Below are 20683 nucleotides of genomic sequence, written 5' to 3'. Positions count from 1 at the left end.
TGTAACATGTAAGTTTACTCCTCAAATTCTTTTTATACATTAAAATTATTAATAATTTAATCAAGTTTTAAAGATAAAATTAAAGTTAGTTGGACATCAATGGATAAGTCTATGTATAATTTAACATAATTATCAAAATATAATTTAACATTTAGATTTATAAACTCGTATTGTAAAAAATGTTACTCCCTTCGGTCCTCCTCCTAAAAAATAATTATCACTTTTTTTTATCTAAAATATAAAAATTAAAAAAAATTAAATGCATTAATTATTAAATTCTTTTTTACTTTTATTTATTATAAAATTTAAATTATCAAAATGCTCACCTATTATTCATATTAATAGATATTTTTTTTGCTGAATAGATATATTTATTGTTTAATATACAAGATACTAATTTGATAATTTATTACTATAAGTATTTTTAGTATATACTATAAATTTATGAGATATAAGTACCTTTTATTGATCTTATTAAATTAATTATTTGTTTCAAATAAAAAAAATAATGAGTATTAATGAGAGGAAGTCTCTCTCTCTCTCTCTCTCTCTCTATATATATATATATATATATATATATGATGAGTGATAAGAGCGTGTGAAGTGTTATTCTCAACCTTATAATTACTGCTCAAACGAGCATAAATGGAACAGGCAATAAAACTGCTTTGAAGTGTATTGATACATGATACAGACATTTCAATGTCCAACAACGGAAACTGGCAGCAACCAAAACCTAAAGTACAAGTTAGTCCAGAATAGCGTAGAAAATGGATACTTCCAGAAGCATTCCACAAAACAAGCCATCAACAGCAATTATTCATAATTGTCTTCCAGAGATGTGTAGATCATCCTGCAGCAGAATGTAAATGTAAGAATAGTATCTTAATAGCACCTCTTTATAATGAATACTAAGCTTTTTCTTTTCTAGTCACCATACCAAAATAAGGAGAGGAAAAGAATAAAAACAAGATAGAAGAGTTTGAAAAGCCGTTGCTTCTTCTCCTTAGAGAGCAAGTTGAATATCTCTGTAACATCAACCAGATGATTTCCCTGTCTGTACCTGATTAAAGGAATAAAATATGTAATTAGCAAGACCATATTAAGAACATTCCTCTATATGAAGATATCAAGGATGTTTAAAGCATGGAAACAAGTCATCCCCTTTGATCCTCTAACTATAACTCTATCAAAAATCATCAACTAAACAAAATGGCAGCTATGACACAAAAATATACTGGCAAACGGTACTAGAACATGTAGACAAGAAACTGATATACAAGGCACATCCAAGGTGTGCAAACTGCAGCTCAAAAACTCTTAAGTAGCTGCATCAACAATTAGTCACTTTTAGCTCTAGTTACTAACTTGGATATAATCTTTCCATCGAGTAACATTGTTGAGATTTAAGACCCAACAGACACACATCTACAAGTGTAACCTGCTTAGCAATTACATGAACGAATAAACAAAAATACCGTTCACAACTATAGAGTGGATTTTTGAAAAATGGCTCGTCTCATGCACCATGGATATAAGTCACTCCTTTGGCTGGTTCACAATGTTAGGTAATTTGGTTTGGTTTAAACCACATTAAACGAGCCTTCACTAATAACACTAATCCCAATTTCATTTGATTTTTTGAACTCACACCAAAACTAGATCAATTAGTATGACCTTTTACAAGACATAGATTGAAGAAGATAATAACACAAATTCCATATTTATACTGCTAGATGGGGGTACCAGATCAAGGAAATAGAGTTTGAGATTTGGAGAAAAAAAAAAAACCATTTTGTGACCCAATGGCTTCATACTTCAACAAAAACACTACCAAAACGCCCCCCTTTTTCTTTCAGCAAAACAAACCAAGCCAAACTAAACAACACAGGAAAAAAGAATGAACAAACCTTCCATACAGTAAAAAATCGGGTTAATCGATTTGGTTTGATTCTCTTAATACTCCTAAGCAAATATAAAAATGAAGAATAATGTGCAAAAACCTAAAACTCAAAATTCAAACTCTCAACCTCACCCCCAACAACTATGCAGATACAAAATATAAGTAATTCTTAGTAGCAAAAATATAGCCTGTGTAGCAACTTCATGTAGCATAAACCAATAATTACTTATTTCAATTAAATTGGCTTTTCTCATGCCATCAACAAATTACTCTTTTCCTGGGCAGTCACACAACGTCTACAATACCAAAGAATGCAAAAGATTCAAAATTCCAACTCAAGCTGCCATCCAGTTTCATATCAGTGTGCAGACATATATTATTTCCACTTAAATGTTTCTTAAAAACATCATATTAAGGAATCAGTATCTTTCATTAATGATAAAATTCTTCAGCTTATTTCTAGATTTGATAGAAAACTTACAATCTCACATTGTAGTAGAGGTAAGGAGCACATAACAGTGACATAAACCAATGCCCTGTTACAAGGTAGAAGCAGCATAGCACACCTTCTATAATATACTCAGGCAAAATCACTTTGTTTATTCGAGATGAGGAATCATAAGGATTTATATAATCAAATTCTAGGTCTGCCAGGCACATTAACTGCAATAAATGTTAAACAGAATCAGCAAATGTCAGATAATGCCCATCAAAAAGGTTGATGGTGCGCCAAATGCAACCAAGTTCATTACAGATTCCTTGAGAAAATACCAGTGAGCAATGACAGTACGACAAAATGCAAAATTCGTGAGTAACAGTCAACCATCTTCAGAAGGCTCTGAAGCAGAAACAGATAAGTAACAGACATAGGGAGAAGTGAGACTCCTAACTCCTAGAATATTCAACAGATCAACATGAGGACATCTACACGTAATAGCATATAAAATAAGTCCTTTGCAAATTAGAATAAGCCCTATTATATGAAAATAAGCCCTCTTCTCGAAATTAGAATAAACGTTGTATGCAACCTAAGTGTGATTATATTCATCCAATCTCAAAGCCTCAATGTTTTATAAACAAAATGTTCGTGTAATATTTGTTGAGTATGCATCATAAAGAGTGTCATACATGCATTATGTCCATTGAAGTACATCTTCCGAGGAAATACTCAATTGGGGTCCCTTCACACTAAATATTCTCAAAAACCAATAGAAACCATAAGCGAACCCATAGACCCATAATTTTCCTCCTACATGTTTTATTTTCTCTGGGTAAGTTTTTATTTTTATTTTTTCCTTCTCAGACTTAAATCAAATATGAATTAATTTAAGGCAGTTTTTTTTGTTTTCATCCATTTCAGTCGAGGATAGCAATCAAAAAGTTGCATATGGAATAATTAGACATATACCCAGTTGAATGCTTGAACTAAAGAAGAAAACTTGGGATAATGGGGAAGTTAAAATTACTCTGAAGTTGACTTCAACAAAGAGAATAAAACATAAAGAAGCAATAAGTAAAAGTTAGGGCTTGGTGAGATTGACCTGGTAAATGATGAGTACAATTAAGGCAATAAGGATGAAGAAAGAGATGAGCCACGCAAACAGATCAGCCATGGTTCCTCTCCTCTCCTCTTTCTCTTATTATCGATTTCAGTTGCAGCACAACGCGTTCGAACCATGCGACGTGAATTGCGCACGAATGGAAGAGCTCGTGCGCAGTGTACACCGCACGGAGAGAAGCAGAGAAACTTTGGAGGATTTGGATTGCACACTCACCCGGAGAAGCTAAGAATCGTGCGCCAGCGTGTAGCAGAAAAGAATCGTTTCCAATCCACTCCAGAAAAGAAAGGAATTAGTAGACCCTTCTTTTCTTATTTTAATCGAACTAGTTTACTATAAATAATTTAATAATAAAGAACAAAATTTTATAATTTTATAAATAATATATATAATAAAATTATTTCAAACAATAATTTTTTAAAAAAATATTTTAACTTAACACATAACTACAAATAATATGTTATCAAAATGATAAAAATTTAATAAAATTATATCATTTTAAAATAATTTTTTTAAATTAAACATAAAAAATTAATATATAATAATATTCGAGTAAATTTTCATACAAATTTCTATAATCGTAAGTATTGAGTAAATTAATTTTTATAATTTTATAATAGACCTGTTAGTTCTCGATTTTATTAAATATTATATATTTTAGTTTAATTATTAGTTTATGGCACAGCTATGTTAATTTTTATTGTTAAATGTGATTTAAAATATTAAAATCACATCGTTTCTCTTCATTTAACTCTAGAGACATTATTTTTCCACAAAACTTTTACCATGTTTTGAATCTCCACCTATTTCCATACCACCTTCTACACCGCTACCTACCTAAATGGTCCCTTTGACACTAGTATTACAAGCTCTTCTCCCCTATCTCAGCACCCCTTAACTTCCCTTCACATAAGCTTTTTGCCACCTCTATACTCAAATAGATCATGACGAAGAAATGTGAGATAACATTCTTCAACTATTTGGTCTAAGCTCTTTTCCTTCTTAACCTAAATCTTAATATTGTGCAATACAAACACCTTAATCACAGTGACAGGTGGTAGTAGACGGAGGAGAGGACAGGTTGAAATAACACCATTAGAGGAGATAATGGACGATGAGGCAGGGAGGGTGAAACAATACTATTGAACAAGATGATGGAAGTGTGAGTTTAGTGGCAGTGACAGCTATGTTGTGGGAAGAGAGGGTGAAATAATGTGATTTTGGTCACCTAACAGTTAACATCAAAATAGAAATTAGTTGTTGAACTAAAGTACATAACATTTGATAATGTCAAGGAATAATAGGTCTAGTTAAAGATTTCAAGACTAATTTATTTAACATTCACAATTTCGAAAACTAATTTGGTGGTTTAGTCAATAATAATCATAAATTAAAAATATGAAACTTTTAAAAGTAAATTCTAAATTAAAAATTAATAATATAAATTTTATAAATATAAAAATAAGTATTCACAAAAGATACAAAAATTTATATAAAGTAATAAAAAAATATACGTGTAACCATTTATAAAAAAAATAGCAAGTTTTACTAATATTTTACTTTTTAAATAATTAACTCTCATTTATAATACAGAGATTGATATCTTCATTAGTATTTTAAATTATTATTTCAAATTTTAAATATATTATTTTAATGAATTTATTTTGATGCATTATAAATATACAAAAATTTGCTTAATTAATTAAAATATATGATAAATATCATTTTAAATTAATTACTATAAAAATTAATTATTTTGTAAATATAGCAATCTTTGATAACAGCATAAAAAATTTCATTATTAGTATGTTTTAATTAAATTCTATTTTAATTATAATATTTTTAATATATTTTTAAAATTATTAAACTCATTTCATTTCAAATTATGTTATTGTAATTTTAGATATGACTGTATACTAAGTTTTTTTTTTTGTATACAACACATTTGTATTTTAAATTAAATTAAATTTTGAAATAAAGTATTGAAGATATATTATATGTATTTTTTAATTTAACAAGTGTATAAATTATAAAATGTTTATTTTTAATAATAATAAATATTCTATTGTATCAAATTATATAAATATGAGATTTTTACGTTTAAAATAAAAGAAGTTAATTTTTTTATCTATATTAATTGTCAAAATCTAAATTTAAAAATAAATTATAATTAAAACTGATTATAATTATAATGATTTTAAAATTTAATTTATCTAACAATATATTTTTAATTTAATAGAACACTGTATCAAGATTTAAAGTTTGAATTAAATTAAAGTTTAAATTAGAATAATTTAAATGATATATGCTTAATTTTTATTGATTAATATTTCATCTTCAGACATTATTTAAAAAAATGTAAGTTTTGCGTGACTTGTGCTCATTTTTTAAAAAAATTATTCTTTCTGATTCTTTTTATAAGTTATCTTCAAATAAATTATATGAATTAATAAAATTAATTAAAGTTAGTTAAATTTTATAATTTTAAACAAATTATTATAAGATGATGATTTTATCATCATTTAATGTCACTTTACCTAATTACACTATCAATATATTATCATTGTTAATTTAAATTTTAGTTTCCATCTATTCTATTTATTAAGAGTAAATAAAAATATGATAAATGTTTCATAAAAATTATAAAATACTTTTAAAAAATATCATTAAATTTTTTTTATAATATGTCTTGTAAAAAAAAGTATTATGCTAGTCAGACAGGATGTTGATATCATTAGTTATATTCTATTGTCTTTTTAACCATTAGAGATAATGAAAGTTAATTCAGTGACAAGGAAATTATGGGTCAGGTGTTGAACAAGGGAAAAGGAAATGAGTGAAACTATGAACAATATACATCTTTACAGCACCCCTATCTTCATATTTTACCGACATAAATTTCCAGCTAGCAAATGCATATAGCTAAATATCAAATGCTTTTAGATTTAGTAAATGTAAATGTATTATTAATAATGCTTGTGATTAAATTTAAATCAAAGCAAGCAAAATATGACTGCTATTGAAAGATTAATACCACTTTTGTCACATTCGTTTGATTATATATATAAATGAAGAATGGACAAAAACAGACTTAAAATTACAAATATTACTGATGTTGTTTAATTAATGTTCGAATAAAGTTACGGGTACAAGAGAGGCAATCACGGCGACTGAAAAGGTTAAGTGCTCGTAAAAGTGATCGGCACGTTCCTTATCTACAGTAGAAGAGGAACGAATATCATGGAAGGAAATGCAGAATCAAATGCCATATTTTTCTCCTTCTCAGAGCAAGAAGAAGTGGGAGGCTTTGAGCACAGAAAATAATTCCTTGACCCCAACTTCATCAACTTATCATCTGCTTTCAAACCTGCATTGATGTCTCAGACATTAATTTAATGCTTAAAACAAATTATAATTCTGTTTACTATTTAAAAGAATTTGATAAGTGTATGAAAATTATGTAAATGCATTAATAATTTTTTAAAATAATTTTATTAAAAAATTATGAATTAATACTATTTATATTCTTAGAAAATAAAATTTATTCATATTTATCCGTTAATGTAAAAGTTTAAAACAATATTAATTGCTACATTTTTACTAATATTCATTTATTCATATAAAAATATTAGCAGAAAAACTGTTTTCTTAACTTCAGCACAGGTTTAAACACCTAAAAATATTATTTTTTATGAAAAATAAAATATTTATTATTTTTTTTTTCTACTAATCACTTTATCAAATAATTTTTTTAAAATTTTAATAAAAAATTACTATTTTTATACGTTGAAACTTAACATTAATGACTAAGATTAATAAAACCGTAAATAAAATGTTTATATCAGTTGAGAAACTCAAATCACAGGGACACTCATTAACAACAGATATATAAAAAGTTTATCAAATAATTAGAATAAATTTTGATTTAAAAAAAAATTCTTTTTAAAAATCAAACATGCTCGTAGTGTATACATTTTTCTTTCTCTGCAAGAACAAAGTAATTAGCATGTAGTGTGATATACTTATTCAAAGGATAAGCTTTCAGCTATTATGAAAATAACAAGAAAAGGGAAGAGAAAAGGTAAATTATGAATTACTTTCAAGGGTGAAGGAAGAGTAGTGAAGATCATAGCACTTAGGATCAGTGTTCTTCAAGAAGGGCCTCCTCTTCTCCCTCTCGTAAGACACCAACGATGCCTTTATCAAATCGGCGACTGTGTCCTGAGGCAACATCAGAACCTGTATGGCTCCCAAGCTGTTCTCGATGGTCACATTCACCAACACTTTCCATGGCCCAACATCAGACTCACTTCTTTGCAATGGAAGCTTCAGCGTCAGAGGACTGGGGACGAATCGCCGAACCATCCCGGAGTGTTTCTCCGGAGGGGTCTTGCCGGAGAATTTTCTCCGATGACCCGGCGACGCTGAAGTCATGCTTATGAGGATGAGTATTTTCGTGTTTTTTTTTTTTTACTTGTTGATTTTGTTCGAGGAGACGAGGTGGTTGTTTCGAGTTTGAGGAGAGACAGAGAAGGTTGTAATAAGTAAGTACTAAATAGTATACTAACATAACAAACGTTTATTGTTTGGTTGGTTGGAGAAGCTTCTCAGAAAGTGGTGCAGTTTTAACTTTTGTTTGCCTATTTCTTCGGAAAGTGGTGCAGTTTTAACTTTTCTTATAGAGATTACCTTTGATTTTGATTGAATTTTCATGGAAAAATATTACTTTAGTGGTTGGAAGGATTTTTTTTTTTAATTTACGAGAATAATTTGAGTGAATTCTCATTTTAATATTTAAGATTGTAAACTTAATCTCTCTTTTTTCTAAAGATATTTTTATTTATTTATTGATCTTTCGTTTTAATCCTTAATATTAATGAATATGATGTGAAAAAAAGATTAAAGCAAGTGATTTTTACGAAGTTATAGATTAATGCTTTGTTGGTAATTGGTATAAGTGAAATAATAGAAAAAATATATAATTAAAACGAGTTCACTCTTGACAAGCTTCGATGACAGTGGAGAGTTTAAAATCAAATTAACCCATTTTGATAATTTCAACCATTATATGATATATTACGTTCTGTTTATTCATCACATAAATTTTAAAAACGAGAAATAGCCGGTGGGGCTTAAATGATTAATAAGGGAAACTTCTTGGAAATAGCGTTTAGATGGAAAAGAGGCCAAAACTTTGAAGTTTTATCATCCATTTTATAGCTTCTGGTAAGGACTTTATGCATATGGCATATGGTTATTTGGGAATTGAATTGGTAAAAGACAATGTTTTTTAAATAACGATTTAATAAGACAAAATAATAAATTCATAAATTCATTGATTATATATCTATATTTTAAAATATAAATCTAAAGTGTATGTTTGCGCGTTTTGAATGTTTAACAAACGACTTTTTATATATAAAAAAAAACATTCAAAAGTTTTATAAAAAATTAAAATATATTAAACGCACAAAGTTAAATTTAATATTATAAATCAATATCCCGTTGCATAGAAGATTTAATTTATACACTGATATTATAAAAATTAAAATATAACACATTATAATTTATTTATATAAAATATTATCTATGCAAACAAAACAGCATGCAAATAATATTTTCTGCGTTCCTCAGTTTAGTTTTGCTTTCTTGTTTTTGGGCCAACCTTGTTTTCGTGACTGTTGCGTATTAGGCTCAGCCCAATACTGTGGATGCAGTACTAAAATGAAGGCATTGTTAACACTTGTTGACGTCTCTTTAGTTGAACGATTATGTTATATTCCCCTTTGAGTGTTTTTAAATATGATTAAAAAATTTATAAATTTATGTTTTAATCTCTCTGAAATTAATTTTTTATCATCAATACTCCTTTCTCATCTTCTACCCATAAACCCTTCTCTTTTTATACTCTCAAACATAGCTTAACATATGTTGGATAATTGTGTTTACATATAATTTTTGTTTTGTTTGATAAGTTGATTAATTATTTTAAAACTAAAATGTTTCAAATTTATATAGTATTTGTTTGTCTAATTTAATAAAAAGGTGTTTTAAAAGAAAATACAAATTTTTTTTTGCATGTTCATTTGTGCAAATATATTGAAACTTTTTTATGAGTGTTAACATTTTTTTTGTGATGATAGAAAGTTATAAATATTTTAAGTAATAAACTATGAATATAAATCATTTTTTTATATCATCTTGTAGTATGATGTCTACTAAATATTAAGTTAATGTTTAAATACATTTTTTATTTCTATAATTTACTTTGATTTTGATTTCTGTCTTTATATTTTAAAATTTTGCCTCTTGTCCTTATGATTTTGGAATGTAATTAAAATATATTGATATTGTAAAAAAAATTATGTTTTTATTTAATTATAAATTGTCATGTTATTAATAATTATTATCTTTTCTAATAAATGTTTTAGAAGTCATATCTATAATAATTTTTAATTGATTGATAACATAAATATTTGAACACTGACATTATATTAAAATTAAATTTATAATTAATTTTAAGAGTTTAAGTCTTGGTCTCTTTGTGCTTCATAAGTCTTGGTCTCTTTAATATACGAGACATTGGTCAAAATGATAATACCTTACAAGATGTGTTTCGGCATATTACTAATTGTGGAAACTAATCAAAACATTTAAAACTAATGGAATCAAAATTAAACGTTTAAAGTAAGAAATAAAAGCTAAGATCGAAAGAAATGGTAAACACGCAAAAAATATTTAAACTTCAAATTAATAACTTAAAAAATTTATCAAATGGTATTAAAAAAACAATAACCGAATGTCTAACCTGTCATATCATACCACTTTGGACATCCTGCATATCAATTGCAACAAGACAAGTCATTTCGTTAATTGGGTAACATAATTAACATAACTACACCAACCTAACTCGTGGTTGAGTTTAATTGGGAAGATGTTATAAAAGTTGAAGACAATCAAATGAAAGAAAATATATCAGTAGCATGTTTTATTCGGTGAGTCTTAGCCCAACTTTAACTTTGATATAATATTCTTCTCTTTCATATTTTCTTTTTAGTTTTGAAACCATAAGTGGCAATTTTTATTAAAAAAATAAAACATTTTTATATTTTTAGCATAATAAATAATTTTTTTTATAAAATCTAATTACTTATAATTGATTAAAATGAACATTAAGAATTGATAATAATTTTTTCATTGAAGCTCACTTTTCTCGTTATATTGCATGTACAAATGCTTTTTTGAAAACCAAAGTAAGAAATCCAATAAGATACCGCGTTAAAAATGATCTTAAACAGAGTTTTATAAGCTAGGGCTTATAATATGTCATGTAGCACACATTTCCATGGCTTGCGTTGTCCTCTCTTTCAGGAGCTAATATCATTGATTCGTTGTAGTTAAGGACATTCCTCTAGATTTGAACGCAGTTAAGAGGCTCAGGGAAAGCTATGCGTGCTCTTTTGTTGAGGTAACTGACAAAGTGAATCAATTGTATATATTGACCAGGTTAAAAAACAATGAGTGAAGGATTTTAGTGGGTGTTCAACTTGGTCAAGAAAACAAAAGCTCACGATCTTTCAAAATGATGGTGAGATTAATTCCAAGACAAATTCAAAAAGAGGCACCGTACATGCAAATTAATAAGCAAGAAGACCCACATTGTAGTTTTTAATGAATGAATTCGCCTTCGTTTAAAGCTCCTTTATGGCAAAGCCAGCATGGCCATCAACAGTCACCATTACTCTGCACTATAGATTGCTTTGTACATATATATAGGCCACATGGTACTCGATGCATGCTTCAATTCCGCATGCAAATCAGTTCGCATTATATATTGCAGATCCTATGCTATATAAATATATATTGTCCACATTTTACAGCTACAAGAAAGCACAAACATGCAACAGTCGGAGAATCTTTTTGTGGTTATTTTAGTCCACGCACCAAATCATTTGCACCCATCACATCACAGTCACCGCATAGACCACTGATCCAAATTGATGTGTGGGGCTAAGCACCGGAACCAATCATCATCTCAGTCTCAAAGTATCCATCCCCTGACCCACCCCATCATTGTTTTTTCACATAGATATATAGACGTATTAAAAATTGGTTTCTACCGATTATTGAAGACCTAGAACTACAGAGGGTGTTCTATTTCGAATATTTTTTTAATAGAATTAGCACTTAAATATATTGTAATGTGTAAGACTGGTTAGATATGATCATATTTCTCCCACTGAAAGCAGCATTTTTTTTTTCTTTTTTGGTACATTTGGAATTACCATTTAACTATAATTAAATTTGAATTAATTTGAAGCACTTCATACTGTGTTAATTACTATAAACTATATTATGCACAATTAAGTTTCAAAATTGGATAGAATTAGTGGTCTCTAATTGACCTGAGGAAAGGCTGAAAATACGTATATGTACACAATGAAAATGCAGCTGGGAGATTATAATAATGGCACTTATGGATCTCCTAATAAAGGTGGGTTGAAATATTGATAGTAACTTATAGCGATCAGTTTTGATGAAGATGACGTTGCTTTCACTTTGGAGTTTGGCAAAAGTTGCAGAAAAGGGGAGTGGAATTGATTGTTACTTGTTAATCCAATAAAGAGAAATTTGTTATGGCAGAAGTGGTAAGAGTATTTTAATTAGGTGCTTCATTAATTATCATTGCCACTGATAAATGATAATAAAAATTGAGTCAGGAGGAGAGTAAGTGAGAAGGGTAACAGTTGTTACTTGAATTGATAGAGATGCAAATATGATTGAGAAATAATAACCAAGAATTTTCCATGACTAAGTATAGCAATATCTACAGCATAGGTTATAATGGATGAAGGTAAGTATAATACACTCATAATCAGGAGATCGAGAGAGAGTGATCTGTGAAATGAACGATCAAGAGCATAATCGATTGCAATGCTAAGTGAATCTAAGAGCGTGGAGGGAACAAATGATTACAAGAGAGGGGTTGCAAAGCAAGCTAATGATAGATGCTAAGTCATGCTCCCGGTTTTGCTATCCCAAGGACGAGAGCTACCTCTTTTTCCATAACAGCTGTGTTCTTGGGTTAACTTGTCTAACGGAATTTGAATTATGTTAATTGAGGGATAACAAGGAGCCAAAAATAATGTATAGTTGAGTTGACACGTAAAGCATTTTGGATAGGCATGAAAAGCTTTGGGTTTGAACTCTTGAAAGGGGTGAAGCGGCAAGGAGCAAGTAATGCATGGTAATTGATGTGGAATTATAGGTAAGAGGAGTCAAAAAGGATTGTACTTTATGATTGGGATGATGGAGCCCCGGTGACTTCACCTGTTCAGTTTTTACCAATTGCGCCGTTGTTTCTCGTCAGTTCAGAGGTACCTCATCCCGTCAGAGCTAACGCGGGATCCAGCTAAGACTCACTCCCATCAAAAATTTTTAGGTGCTTCGCGAATACGTTCCATTTTAATATTTTCTTAAATCAATTCACCCGAGTTCAATATATGTTTCACTAATTACACAAAATCAAACGGTTAAATTTACCTTTTTATTTAAACAACTTATATTTCCAATTTAAATTTGATTTTATTAAATTTTTTGAAATTTTAGACTTAGTTCTGTAGTTTATTAATAATTTTTTTTCCAACTCTAACGTATTTTTTATTGATTTAATATTTAATAAAAATTATGATAATAAAATAAAATATAAAATATATTTTTATTTACATCATAATATTTTAAAGTTAAACAATAAAATGTTTTCTTTAAATAGTATTTTTTTTTTAAATATGATCAATTGTTTTAAATACAATTCTTGAAAACTTAAACTAGATAAATAATGTGTAACAATATATGTGTGAATAAATTACATTGGCGTAATTTATATTTACTTTTATATTAGATAATTTATTCTTAAAAATCATCATTAAATTAAAATTTTTAATTATAGAAAGACTAAAACTTTATTTAAACTGTTTTCTTTTTAAATTTATTTTTACAAATATATAGTCATGGCATTTTATTAAGAAAATTATTTTTAATCTTTGAAGTTGTATTTTTATTGCATATTTTAATTTGAGAAGTACTTATAATATATAATATTAATTTTTAGGTATTTAAATAAAATAAATTATAATAAGTGTCATAAAAATATTAATTAAAATAAAAAAAAATTATAAAATATATTATTATGTGTTTTTTAAATTTTAATATATCTGAACATAATCATTTCTTTTTTATTCTTTAATTCATACTTAAAAAACTTGTTAATTAGACTGTTCAAATAATGATTACTTTTTGTAATTTTTTATTTTTTAACATCAATTATTAAGATTAAGTTTAATAATTAAAAAAATTTCATTAAAAATATATTGATTACATTAAAATTATAAAAAAATAAAAAAATATTTTTAAATATAATTTATTATTTATTGTTTTTTATTTTATGTACCGTGGGACTTAAAGTTCAAGGCTAATTTAATCTAATCATTTTAGGGTAGCAAACTCCTTCATGATCCTTTTTTAAAAGAGAGATGAAAAATGAAGGAAGAGACTTGTAGACAACTCATCCTAACTCAATACTATGACCCATCATACCTAAGTGATCAACACAAAATTTTCCCTCCCTAAAAGTGTGTTTTAAAGAAATTCTTTGCAGAATGTTCAATTTTGACTTGATTGCTAAATTAACGACAGAATAATGGTGAGTACCATTTATTTGGAAACGAATCAAATAAAGAGCTAATTTTGAATCAACTTGAATAATATATTCATTCTTTTTAATAATTTTAGAAATACAAATGTCACATCAAATTCCCTATAATTAAACTAACATCGAAGAGAATTTTCTAATATTTGTAAAGAAGGTTACGAGAAACCTCCTTATACTATTACAAGCTAGACCTCCACATGCAATTGAAATAAATTATTTATAAATTAATCCATTCACATTAATCTTCACAATTTGGTTCGGCAAAATTCTAGCCAATAAGTTTTTCTACACTCCTATCATTTAGGTTTAGAGTAATAAAAAATTGAAAAATAAATTAAATAAACATAATTGTTCAAGTGATCACATAACAATAACAGAGAAATTTTGTTACTAAAAACTAAACTATATTGGTCTTTCCACATTAACCAACCATAGATAGGAAAAACAAAATATCACCAACTATTATCTTTAATCTATTTTTAAAGAAACTCATTATGATCTAGCCATTTAGATAACTTAAGTCTGAAAAAACAAAACTTCAACTCCTCAAGATCAATCAAACTGTTTCAAAAACTACTAACAATCTCTAAGAGCATGGATAATAATTTCAGGAACTTGATTGCATCTTAAGATCTTGAGTAAACTCTCTTCTACTTCTTGTGAGCATTGGTAAGTAATTTCTCGTGATATAATTGCCACATAAAAAAATTCACTCTAAGAAAACTTGATTGCTTTCAAATTTTATTTAAAACAATATCCGTGCACGAATTAAAATTATTATATCTGAAAATAAAATGATAGATTTATTTCACAGCAAAGTTTTCATTTGTTTCAACCCTCCTCATTGAAAATTCAGTTTGTTAAAAATTAAAAGACAATCTATTAAGAATGTGACAAAAAAATACTGCTCAATCAATCTCTCCGGTACTCTTTATTAACATTTTATTCTGCTTGAAGTTCACGTGCATAAGACAACAATATCATTTAAGGAGCGAATATTGCTCAAATTAAATAGTTAATGACGTAAAACGATGAAATTAATCATTATATATTTAATTACTGACAATAATTAACCATTCCATTATAATACATCATCAACACTTCAAACTTAGCCCTTTTACGATCAATTAACTGAAACTTGCTTAATCAATTAACTTGTTGGTGTGTGTGTATATATATATATAAGGGAAAAAATAGTTCAATGGATCACAATCTTAATTCAACTATGTTGTCTTATATTCTAATTTTTATACTCATTTATTTTGTCTATCTCTTTTACATCCAAATTTCTTAATTAATCGTTTTTATTTTATGTGAATTTACTCGATTGGTTCACGGTTTCTTGAATGAATATTAAAAAACAAATCAAGAGTTGATTATTTGTTCTATTAAATAATATTTTTAATAAAAAATTAATTGTATTGATTATATTAAACATCACAAATAAATTTTCTGACATATTCACCTCTGTAGGATTACACCTCTTAAAAAAAATCATTGCATTGTAAATATAAGAGCTGAGAGGATCAAGAAGTGACGAGGGTCATCATTGTATCAAACTAGTGGTAAACGTCATCTTTGAAATGCTTATGATATTCGTTAGCTAGAAATAATTTTGGGAAATCATGTAAAACGAGCAGTAAGTAAAGAGTGTTTAGGGCATGATATTTTCAGCTACAATCTTCTAGCTGTATTTAATGTTTAAAAATGGAAACAGCTTTAAGAAAAGAACATTAACGTGTTTAAAGTTGAACAAAATGACTTCATAACAAATTTCTTTTCTCAAAGAAAAAGAAAACATGCATATTTATTGAGTGCAGTGAAATGAATAATTACTTGTATATAGTACATATTTTTAATGAAATCTGAAGGATGGCTTTTTAATCATTCTATTTTTCCCTGAAGAGGTTTAATATTTTTTATATTTTTCAATTTTTTTTAATGAAAGTGAATTATATATTATTATTATGAATAAAGATTATTTGACACTTCTTAATGTGTAAATATCCTAAGTATAAAGGAAGAAGCTAAAAAAATAATATAATAAATAACGTGGTAAAAAAAACAAAATTAGAGTGTAACATTTAAGTTGTAAAAAAGGAGTAATATAATCAATTTTAAATATATGTTAAGCCAATGAGATTATATACACATATAGTAGTGCGATACTAAAAATATCATTACTTCATTGAGACTCTGTTGCTTCGTTTAATAAAAATATTCAAGTGACAGTATAAGTAAAAATAATAAATAATTTGATAATTTTATAAATTAATTAGGAGTTTAACTTTTATATCAATTTATAGTTAAAAAAATAGGCCTACTCAACTATTTTAGTACAAATCTATCGAAATGTAAAGTTTCAATTTTATACTTTGAGTTTAAATTAAATTTGAGTCTTTTTAATTCAATTTAATTAAATTTTTGCAAAAATAAATTTGTACGAGTTTGAATTAAATCTAAATTTTTATAGTTCAAATTACTAAAAAGTCTAGATCATCCTCTTCTATTTTAGTAACTATACTATCTAATTTTTTTAATTTAAGCAAATTGAAATTTACTTAAATAAATCTAAATTTCTTAGCCAGCCATACGCTTAAGCAAACCACATACACTCTTTTTCCCTTTCTGCTGAGTGCAGTCTCTCTTCGCAGCCATGGAAGGGTCCCCATAGACTGGTTGTTCTAAGAACATGATTGATTTGTTTGTGATGCAGGTCTACACCAATTTCTCTCTATTTTTGACGCAGGTGATCAGTATCTTCAATATATGTAATATTGAAACTAGAAGTGGCAGTGACCAAACGTAGCAGCAAATGATCCCTTCTGCTACTTCTCTTTCCATTTCCACACAGTTTCCATGACGCAATTCATAGTCCTTTGTACCAAATCACACCTTTCTCCCACCGCAACCCTTCCATGAACAAGGCCATGGCTTACAGGGTTCCCAACATCCAAGGCTTTAACTAACTTCGACAACGCAAACTGCATGAAACAGTTATCCATTCACTGCGCCAACACCATCAAAACCAACGACATAACTCTCGCACAACAAATTGTATGAAGACACTCCCATGGAAAGAAAAAGTGTGTGTGTGGTTCGTTTAAGCCAATAGCTAAGCGAAAATATATTATTTTTCTGAACATTTTACCCTTAAGGGGAGGATCTCTCCTAACTCAAATGAGTTGAATAACTTGTTTTACTAACTCTACTTACTTAATATAAATTTTGTATACTATTAATTAAATAAAAATTATCATACATATAATATTTTAAGTAATTATTATAAAAGTAAATAATAATATACTTATTTACATTATCTATATATTTTAATTTAAGTCAATAATAAATACATCGTGTATGATGGTATAAATGTTTTTTTTATATATCATTTAATAATAAATTATTATATCAGTAAAAATTATTAACTTTTATAATAATTATTTTAAAAAATTATAAGTTTTTAATTTATTAACAATATACAATTTTTTTACAAAAAAGTAATTTAATACAAATGAAATATATATTAGTTGCTATTAATAATTTATTCATTCCGTGACTTTAGGTCCATACAAAGAATAAATAAATAAACAATTTATTGTTGTTCAGAGAGAAGAAACAATAGAAAAGAAAAATGAATGCAAAGCATTAAATTTTTTCATGATTTAAATTAGTGTTTGATCGTTATAAATTTATTATATTTAAATTTTTTTTAAAATGATTAGAATTTAATTTTAACAAGTAATTAAAAAATTAACCTTAATGTTTTTTTTATAACAAGTTAGCTAATAACATTTTAACTCAAGACTAACACATTATGTATATAGCAATTTTTTATCTTTATAAAAAAATATTTTAAAAAATTAAATAGAAATTTAAATAAATTATTATTATCTATAAAAGTTGTTCTACTTAGAATTAGTTTTTTTTTTTACCAAAGTATAATCTTTAACAAATTAAATAAATAAAAAATTAAAATATGTTACTAACTTTTTTCTTTATTGAATATTTATTTTAACCTTTATCGATTAAGTATTAAGTTGATAAATAAAATTTTAAGTGGAGTATCATTATCTTAATTACTACATAATATTACAAGAGTATTTTGGATGAGATAATTTAAGTGAGTAATTATTTTTGAAAGAATTTATAATTTTATGAATTAAAATTTATTATAAGAATTTAAAATTTTAAGAATTTTAGTAAATATTTTTAATATACTAAAATTAAAGAATTCTAAATTTTAACAAAAGAGTAAAAATTTTATATTTTTATTTTTATTTATTGTATGTTATATTCATATTTTATTTAATTATGATTATTTTAATAATTTAAATTTTATATTTTAAATTAATTTTATCAAATATAATGATAACAAATTTAAATAATATAATTTATATTTCTTAAAATTTTAAACTCTCAAAAAATTTTAATTGCACGGTTCAAACACAATATGCATATATGTTCCAACAAAGAGAACAATATTAGGATGATACCAAGGGTGAGAAAAACTTTCCCCATGCCCCAATTTGTCTTCGACCGGTATCTCTAATCCTTGCCTACGGCTTTTCCCATCCCCTTTTCCTGTCTTCCATATGTCCACCGGATTTCCAAACTTATTACTGTTTGAAGACTGTGGATAAGGTTTTGTGTATTTTTTTTTATTTGACTTAAATTACTAAAATTAATAAGTAAAATGTAAAACTGTTAATTAAAAAAAAACACAACGAAAATGAATGTCTGGCATAATTTTAAAAGTTGTAAATTATATATTAATTATGATAAATGTATACTAAATACTTAACATAAGAATGCTAAAATTCGTTTAACCAACTTAATATTTAATATGTAGAGGTTAAACATTTTTACTTGTTTAATTTACTCAGAGGTTAAGTACTAATAATATTTTTAGAAATTTAATTTAATTTTAGTAATATTTTTAAGATTAAAAATGTATTTAAATCGTCATTTTTAAAAATAATTTTGAATATTATATATTAATTAAGATAAATATTTGTCATGTAACAACGTTATAAATTTAAACTTTATTGCTTAACTCAATACATAAATAAATAAAGATGAATAATAGAATTACTTTCTTTACTCATTTAATACGATACTCTAGAGCTACATGCTAATGAAAATTTTAGAAACTGATTTTAAGTACAATAATAAGAAAAGGCTAAAAAAAACTTATTGAGAAATCAAAATAAAATATTTTATTAAAATATAGAAATAAACTATTTTGAATGTATTTTAATATAATTTCTTTTTATAAAATATACTCTTTATTTAGACTTAGAATAGTGGTGAGCAAAATCGTATAATAGAAAATGATTGCGGCTAATGGTGAATTAATTCAATGCGTGACAGTTATTAGACTCATTTTAAGCTTGTTTGTATTACCTTTTCTCAAGTCGGTCAAAATTTTAGAGGAAAAAAAATTGTTTCATCTAGTTAGTTCAGAAAATGTGTTATTAAATTTGAAATAAATATTAATTGATTTCACCTTATTTAATAAAATTATCTATAAAATATTATTTTCTTAAATGAGATTTACTTAAATCTTTAAATTATTATGAAGAGTAATTTAAAAATAAATGAAGTTAATTACTATTCTTAATTAATGTGAATTAATTATTTTTTACTTGTATCAGGTCCAGAGGAATAAAACAAACGCATCCATGATTTTCATCATCGCAAAAATATAATATGGGCAAAAGCCTGGTAATAATATCTATCAAAATACTAAAAAAATAATATATGTTAAAATACTGGAAAAATATTTTGTGAAAAAAGAAACATAGATGATCCAAATTTTCTAAGTGAATTTTCACTAATATTTGAACAAAAAATAAAAAATATTTATTTTTGTTAAGATCACGAGTATCTTCTTTAGAAAACAACTCTGTTTAAACTGAATAAAATTACTATGGGCGGCAAAACTTTTTTTTTTTCCCGGATATACAGCTATATTTATCGAGATTCGAATTTGAGATCACATGTTAAGTTATACTAGCAAAAAGTGTATTTGAGTAAATAATTTAATTACATACTTATTTAATTTTTTTTATTATATGAGATTGTATAAAAATAAATTTAATTATAAAATTTATTAAAATAAAATTTAAAAAATGAAAATATAAATTATTTATATATTTTGGCAAAATATTATCTTAATTTAATACTATAATACTATCTTTTACATCTTAAAATAGTGACATGAAAATATCATGTGGATAAAGGAAAATGAATCATGAGAAATTCTTAATTTAAAAGGCTTTATGACACATTAAAAAAACAGTTTTTGTTATGGTATATTTATCTCTAGTGAAGAAAAGGTGGAAGTTAGCAAGAGGGTATCACATGCAGCCATCTCTGAACCGAGAGTAGCAGAAAAACAGGGATTGAATGCCAAAAAAAGCCAACGAGAGAAAAAGACAAGGGAGGCTCTATAAATATGAGGCGTTGTTCATTTTGAAAATTCCCGCAAATATTTGTAAGTTGTAA

General features: G+C 26.4%; 2 protein-coding genes across 2 annotated transcripts; both read right to left on the bottom strand.

Annotated features, from left to right (window-relative positions):
- Positions 1-662: 662 nt before the first annotated feature.
- On the bottom strand, positions 663-3732 carry LOC113850494 (protein cornichon homolog 4-like). The gene is made up of 4 exons (XM_027481056.1): positions 3445-3732; positions 2385-2566; positions 941-1063; positions 663-853 (listed from the first exon to the last, which is right to left on the bottom strand). The coding sequence occupies exons 1-4, from the start codon at positions 3514-3516 to the stop codon at positions 817-819; spliced, it is 414 nt and encodes a 137-aa protein (XP_027336857.1). The 5' UTR covers positions 3517-3732; the 3' UTR covers positions 663-816.
- Positions 3733-6615: 2883 nt separating this feature from the next.
- LOC113851436 lies at positions 6616-7965 on the bottom strand. Its single transcript, XM_027481919.1, has 2 exons — positions 7560-7965; positions 6616-6829 (listed from the first exon to the last, which is right to left on the bottom strand). The coding sequence occupies exons 1-2, from the start codon at positions 7894-7896 to the stop codon at positions 6678-6680; spliced, it is 489 nt and encodes a 162-aa protein (XP_027337720.1). The 5' UTR covers positions 7897-7965; the 3' UTR covers positions 6616-6677.
- Positions 7966-20683: the final 12718 nt, after the last annotated feature.

This window comes from Abrus precatorius, unplaced genomic scaffold, assembly GCF_003935025.1.
Source record: "Abrus precatorius isolate BTA unplaced genomic scaffold, Abrus_2018 Scaffold9, whole genome shotgun sequence".
Taxonomy (NCBI): domain Eukaryota; kingdom Viridiplantae; phylum Streptophyta; class Magnoliopsida; order Fabales; family Fabaceae; genus Abrus; species Abrus precatorius.
This window is presented reverse-complemented; position numbering and strand designations above follow the sequence as displayed.